General features: G+C 44.4%; 1 protein-coding gene across 1 annotated transcript; it reads right to left on the bottom strand.

Moving 5' to 3' along the window:
* Window positions 1–91: 91 nt before the first annotated feature.
* LOC130570501 (uncharacterized) lies at window positions 92–3,604 on the bottom strand. The gene is made up of 7 exons (XM_057360834.1): window positions 3,299–3,604; window positions 2,205–2,881; window positions 2,080–2,125; window positions 1,878–1,969; window positions 1,472–1,582; window positions 1,024–1,300; window positions 92–926 (listed from the first exon to the last, which is right to left on the bottom strand). The coding sequence occupies exons 1-7, from the start codon at window positions 3,365–3,367 to the stop codon at window positions 723–725; spliced, it is 1,476 nt and encodes a 491-aa protein (XP_057216817.1). The 5' UTR covers window positions 3,368–3,604; the 3' UTR covers window positions 92–722.
* Between the last annotated feature and the right edge of the window lie 4,038 nt (window positions 3,605–7,642).

The following is a 7,642-nucleotide window of genomic DNA, read 5'->3' as shown; positions in this document are numbered from 1 at the left end:
TGCTATTTTCACCACCCTGAATATAAGCAGTGTGAAAAAAGGGATGGATTGGTTGATGTTTGTTTATGGTTGAATATTATATTAAATAAATTTCATTTGTTTATCAGGTGACAGTGCTTCTGGTATTGAGGCAGCTTCTCAGCCTTCCATGAGTCCGAAGAGCTTCCTTCAGTGGGTCACAGGGCAGGGACACATTCCCTATCTGTCTCAGGAGAAGAATCAGTTCAAAATCACTGTGCAGTTCAACCATAACTGTGATGTCAAATATTGTGAGCACAGGATCTGTTATCCAACTGTAGCAGCATGTAGCAATACCATTGTCCTACCAGTTAGACACATGTTGACGTATGAGGATTTCAAAATGGTAATGATGGAAGCCTTTTTTCTTGGCCAGGAATTTCTCAGAATATAGCAACACAAGCTTGTCTAACTGTTCAACGTAAGGTTTCAGTTAAATTTGTTAAAGTTGTGGTTGGTTGTTTCTTGCTTAACATTTAAGGTTCAAGTTCCTGTAAAATTTGGATAATATGTGGACATGTTATTTCTTGTCCAGGAATTTATTATTTAACATTTTATTTAATGTAAGGAGAATAAAGAAAACGGTATTAAAACAAACAGTATTACTTGTATTCATTAAAGTGTCACTGGAAAATATTACAGTGTGTTTCCATCATTGGTAGATATGAACAACCAAATAAGGAGACTTGGCATATACCAGTTTCTCAACTAAAAATATTAAGGCACTGAACAAAGATGTCTCGGCCATGTGAGTATGATGTGGCTGTAGGATCAACAGAAGCTTGGAGGTGTTGCATTTCTTGCTCATTTAGGGAGGGGGAAAGTTCAGGGATCACAACTCCACATTCTGTTAATGATTCCTCATGGAAGATGGCACTTTCCCAGTCTATGTCAAAGTCCTCTTCACCCTAAGGATTCATAAGATATAATCATTAAAAATATCCAATCACATTTGCACACACTCTGTGCCCTGTCATAACTGAGAGAAATTAAAATAATTCCTACCTCTACATTCTCAGGCTCGTGAGTGCTGTTCTGTAGAAGTCCCACCTCCCACAACTGCTGGGGGCTCATATTGCGCTCAGTGCGGAGGGGGTGATGGTTCCAGCCCTCAGCAAATGTCTGCAAGTCTTTGCGGAGACGGGGTAAAAACACAAAGTGGACAAGGAAGATGTGTAGTGCGCTTGAGATGTCCAGTAGGCCATCTTCTTCAAGACTATGCAGGACATCGTAATACGTGACAGTCACTGCTGTCCACACGTCACGCCAGAGCCTCTCAATCCTGTAATATGAAAGAAGCTTAACATTATGTCTGAGATGCTAATGGACATATATGGTGCTTAACATCATCTTCAAATGTAATAATTTATCCTACATCATGTATGGTATGGATGAAAAAACTGAACAAATATAAGGAAACATCTTGCCTTCAACCAGCTTTTTCTCAACTTGCCTTTGATTGTGTACACTTTTTCCAGAGATGAAACTTGCTCGATCTGTTCCCCTTACAGTGAACATGAACCGCGCAATGTCGAGGTTTTCAACTCCTTGATCAGCTCTAACCCTTTCCACTAAAGTAAAAGATTTTGAAAAAATAATAAATCAGTTTAAAGGACAAGCATTTTTTCCCCATTTACTCACCCTCCTATTGTTCTGTCTGTATGACTTATATTCTTCTACAGAACACAAAAGAATGTTAGACAGTATAATAGTCTCAGTCACACAATGCAATTGAATGGTTTGAAACATCATGAGGGTGAGTGAATTGTGACAAAAAATACATTTTTGAATTATTCTTAGAAAGTAATGTGTTAAGAAATCTTGTTCAGGGTAAGAAAAGTTATTTACATGACATTTACCTTGAAGGCAGTCCATTCTGCTCAATAGAGTCTAAAAAAAAGGTGAAGCCAGTTGATGCCTTGTTATTGTTAGATGCATCCAAGTACATTATCTAAACACAGAGGAAGCCCATGAAGCATAATATCTACGTACAATGAACAGCAGATATAACAAAATACGTAAAGACTGGACCATTATAAATATATAAACACATCTAATTACCTTTCTGGAAAAGCCATCAATGCCCCTAAAAATGACAAGGTTGTATCTAATTGAAAGAAAACACATTTTTTATTATTTATTTTGCAATTTTGATGTGCAATTTTCAAACATTGTTAGAAACCAACCTTATCAGTTTGTGGTTCGTATCCACATGCACTAGACTGAGAGGTGCCCTAACAGAATATTTTCTCCTCACTATACAGCCTAGCTGTGTCATACTGGAAAAAACACCAACTGCATCTATTCTGTGCATTGAGGCCCTCAATCTGCTCCACTGTATCCTGTGACCTAAAGATCTCAGCCTTCCCATCATCAATCTATATCCCACATGAGGCATTTCTGACTTGATGTTGGACACTAACATATCAAGCTCCTGGTCACTCAGTGTACTGTATGAGTCTGACACAGACAACTCAAACTCCATCATCCTACGAAAAACTGTTCTTTCACTAACTCCCAAGAGTTTAGCTATGCAAGGAATGGGCAGCTGAATGTCTAGTAAAGACCTGAGCTTCTCTTTTTCTATTATGTATTTAGGTCGTCCCATAACTCCTGCAACTGCCTCCAGTTCAATTTGAAGTGTTTCATTCTCAACCTGTCCTCTCACCATTGTACAGAGCTCTCGAAGAGCATTTACAATACAATCAGGGACAACATTTTGTTCTTCTAGTGCATCAATAAGTATTACTTCATGTGTGCAGATGAAATGGAGATAATCCAGGTCAAGGCCTGAGGCAGAATGGCTAACAACATACTGCAGTTTATTTAACAACCTCTCCAAAACTAGTCGTCTAAGCAGGACCTGTTGAAACAAAAACAGAACAGACATTCATACAATTACATATTGTTAATTAGTTGTCATCTTATGTATTAATATTACAAATGGTTTCTAATAGTGGTTAAAATATTTCCAGAACTAATAGCAATCATAAGGATTAGGGTCTCGAGGCAAATTCCACAATTATGTAAAATGTGGAGTCCAATATAAATGCAGTGAATTTCACATTTATTTAATTGTGACCCGTTATATCGCATTTGGAAATATCATGTAATATTCTAGACCTATTTTAAGTATGCATTTAATGCATCTGCATTCAGTGTTCCAGAAGTTCAGGGCATACAACTGAACTTTGATAAAATATACCAAACGCCCTCTTCCCCTTCATTTCTAATATGCATTTGATTAGTAATGTTGCATCAAATATATTGAAATTGTTACCTGAGAACGTGGTGGATCCATCTTGCGTCGTTGAATACCCCGAGTCACTTTCAACCAATAAGATGGCATGTAAGAGGTCGCGTTTTCATTGGCCCGCCGTGAAGCCTATCCCTGATTGGTTGACTACTTTTGACAGCCTATAATGCCTGGCACACGCCAGGAGGACGTCTCGAGAGCAAGAGTACCAAAGGATTCGTGGACGCACGGCACGCATTTTGAGTGCGCACACGCTCACTGAGCGAGAGGAGAGAACATTCATAAGAGAGCAGCGTATAATTGAAAGCGCGCGTCCAGTTTTGTGCGCGAGCAAAGGAAATCGGCGTGCGAGCGGAGAGATTTCGCTAGGCGACACAGTATGGAGGAAAGCGACGACCATCATCGCCTTCTACCGGCAGGCGCTCGCGACATTCGTCACTTATAAAATAACCGCATACCTTCACCATTATACCACGCCTTCATAAACCGCTCTCACGAGAGGCTACAAGACCGCGAGTCTCTAGCAGTTTGTGCTAAGAGGAGTCCTCTGTGGTCGGTGAAGTTGAGTTCTACACACTGCACAGACTCTTCACACTGAGCTTGAGACCTCACGATTACACCTCAAACACTGTTTCAGAGTTAGCATTGCATTTGAGTATTTTAGAAAGTTTGGAAAGTAGGGCTTAAAGATAAGATTGATCGTATTTTTATTGTCATTGTGATGAACATGTTATTTAAGGATGGGCACCGACGTGCTTATAAACGATGCTTACGGCGGAGCCTCTGCTCTTTCTAGACGGCTCCTCTATCGAACACGCACGTGCACGGGCAGGCGCGCACACGCACGCACACACACGCACAAAAGTGTTCATTGCTGCACAACCTTGCTGTTAGGAGGGCTGATAAAAAAGTTCCTTAAAAAAGTAATAAACAGTTACACTTCGCTTTGTGACTTTAGTGCTATACCTATATAGTAAAAATAAAATGACCTCATTTTATCTGCTTTTTGATCATTACAAACAATAATGAAAATGATTATACTTAGAATAGAAGATATGCTGTCTCTTGCATCACATAAATTATCAATAGTTATAGTATGTGGTCTTGTAGTCATGATTTTTTTCTGTCTCTGTCTTGACTGTCTCAATTGGACTCGGTCTTGACTTGGACTCGAACCTCTTGGACTCGGACTTGACTTGGACTCGAACTCTTTGGACTCGGACTTGACTCGGTCTCGACTAGTCCTGGTCTTGGACTTGTCTTGGACTCGACAATGGTGGACTTGACTACAGCCCTATTTAGAGGACGAAAGTCGTGTATCTCGGCGGCCATGTTTGCAACGCCTCTTCGCTAGAGCGGCCATATTGAGCGTTGCATTCCTCTCTATTCATTGCAACGGGAGTGGCGCATCTTGTTAATATTAATATAGTTGTCTATATATTATCCTTAATTATCATTTATTTTGCTTTTAAACTTATAGTGTATCTCGTAACATGAAAACAGTCTTTGATCATTCAGGTAACCAGACATTAAAGATTCCAGGGTGTCACATTTTTTAATGTGGAAATCTGTATAAATTCACTCAGTTTGTGTAATGGAGTATATGTAAACTTCTATTGCGTGAAATAGCTTATTCAGAACAGTACTAAATAAAATTAATATGCAATTTGTATAAACCCAGATCCCTCTTATTTTGATAAAATTATTCCAATTTTGCATATTCTGCAAGGGGTATGAAACCTATAAACAGAACTGTAAAGATGCTTTTTCAGATTGTCAGAGTCAGAGAATCTCTGATTGCTGTTTACATTAATTGCCCGTTACAGTTATAATAAAGTTTAACTGAAATAAATGCCATTAAAAGTAATCACTTTGGTAATCTAAAATACTTTTTGGATGTAACTGTAATTTGATTACCACCATTTAAAAAGTTACTGTAATGAAATACAGTTACTCAAATTTTGTATTTTAAATACGTAACTAAGTTGAATGTATTTCGTTACTCCCCAGCCCTGTGCATATTTTAATTCATAGAATTTAAATACGAAGCATTAATATTGAGTTTATTTTCAGCAGTTTATTTACGTTTGTGTATAATATGTATATTTGCCCTTTACAATATTATATATTGCTTAAATGTTTTTTAACTCGCAGATATAACAAAATACATGATAAATATTCACAAGATCATTTTAATCAGGTATTACTAATCGCTGCACCGGACTGGACGCCAGCTGGATCACTGGACTGGACGCCGGGTGGATCACCGGACTGGACGCCGGGTGGATCACTGGACTGGACGCCAGCTGGATCACTGGACTAGACGCCGGCTGCACTGGGCTGGGCACCGGCTGCACCGGACTGGATTCCGGCCGCACCGGACTGGGCGCCGGCTGCACCGGCTTGGACGCTCCTCCGCTGCGCCTCTCCCTCCTTCTCTGCACCACCGGATCCATAGCCGACCTTGGCTAATCCTTGGGGACCGGAGGGAGTTCCGCAGCGGAGGAGTCCGCCGACGTCATCCCCTTCATCCCCGCTGCCTGCATTTGGGTTCTTCCACGCAAATCATGACTGAATGACCGAACCGACTACGAACCCAGTAGGCAGCATGGGCAGGAGACGGTCCCACCAGGCTCGCCTCCTCTGCGGCATTCGTCAGGGGAACGCGGACAGCGAGGACTATCTGGATAGGTTCCTGGATGCCGCAGAGGAGGATGTCTTCGTGGAGGAGGAGGTGGTGGTGCTTTTTAACGCCGGTCTCAGGGACCCCCTGTCGCGGGCGGAGATGCGGTCATTGAGACCCCGCTGGACTTCAATGTCGTGTGACGGTACGTCATGAACCGACCGGAATCCAGGGTCTCAACACGACACAACCACCCATCTCCGCTGGCCTCCATACAGGAGGGTCAGACCCTGCAGATCGGGGTTATAGGCATCGCCACACCGCTCTCCTCACCCCCTGCAGCCTCGCCACCAGTCAGCATTGGTGGCAAGCGGGGGAGACGTGAGTCCAGGGGGTCCACGTCCGAGGAGTCCCAGCCAGCCGTGCCTTTTGCCTCTTTTCTTCAGCCGACCTCCAGGCGGGTGGCTCGGCTGAAGAAAAAGAGGCAGCGGAGGGCAGTGCGGACTCCATCCCAGCCGGTACCCAGTCCGGTACAGCCGGCATCCAGTCCGGTGCGGCCGGAATCCAGTCCGGTGCAGCCGGAACCCAGTCCGGTGCAGCCGGCGCCCCGCCCGGTGCGGCCGGCGTCCAGTCCAGGGCCCAGTCCGGTGCAGACGGCGCCCAGCCCGGTGCAGCCGGCGTCCAGTCCAGTGCCCAGTCCGGTGCAGCAGCCGGCGTCCAGTCCGGTGCGGCCGGAATCCAGTCCGGTGCAGCCGGAATCCAGTCCGGTGCAGCCGGCGCCCAGCCCGGTGCAGCCGGAATCCAGTCCGGTCCAGCCGGTGATCCAGCCGGCGTCCCAGCCGGTGATCCAGCCGGCATCCCAACCAGTGATCCAGCCGGCGTCCAGTCCGGTGATCCAGCCGTTGTCCCAGCCGGTGATCCAGCCGGCATCCCAGCAGGTGCAGCAGCCGACGTCCCAGCCGGTGAGCCAGCCGGCGTCCCAGCCGGTGATCCAGCCGGCGTCCAGTCCGGTGATCCAGCCGGCGTCCCAGCAGGTGCAGCAGCATGTCCCCCAAAGACTGTTCCTCCCATGAACCCTTGTCTGTCCCCACCCCCCCTCCCATGTTTATTATTTTTGATGTCCCACCCTAGTCCTGTTGTTGTCTTGTCATGTTTGCCCTTGATTTTGTTTTCTTTGTTTTGCCTTGTCCTGTCTGTCACCCAGTCTGTCTTGTCTCGTCCGTCTACCCCTTGGTGAGCACCTGGAGGTGCTCATTAAAGGGGGGCTTCTGTCATGGCTCTGCCTCTCTTAGTCATGTTTTTTCTTGGTCCTGTGGCAGAGTCATGACAAAGCCTTTGGTTATGTGTGGAGAGAAACGTATTATTGTCCTTTTGACAATAATATGCGTTCTCTCCAGTGTCTCGTCATTGGCCCCGCCCCTCTCGTTTCCTGTATTGTTTCCCGGCCGTGTTTGATTACCCTCACCTGCCCTGTGTCGTTATCCTTCTTTGTCTTCCCTTTAAATAGTCTTCATGTTTCATTGTCCTGTGTTCGGTCATTGTGTGTGCTATGTGCCTTGTGCTGTATCCAGTTAGTCTTGTTATTCGTCCGGCATCAACTGTCTTTGCCCATTCTTGTTCCCGTCTGTTGCTTCCTTATCTGCTTTAGTAAGTGTTTAGTTTAGTTGAGTTTTTCAAGTGTTTATTCAGTTTAATGTCAGTTAGTCTCCGTACTATTATTTATCCTGTTCGTGTTTTGCCCCATC

The sequence above is a fragment of the Triplophysa rosa genome, linkage group LG2 (assembly GCF_024868665.1).
Source record: "Triplophysa rosa linkage group LG2, Trosa_1v2, whole genome shotgun sequence".
In the NCBI taxonomy this organism is placed as follows: domain Eukaryota; kingdom Metazoa; phylum Chordata; class Actinopteri; order Cypriniformes; family Nemacheilidae; genus Triplophysa; species Triplophysa rosa.
This window is presented reverse-complemented; position numbering and strand designations above follow the sequence as displayed.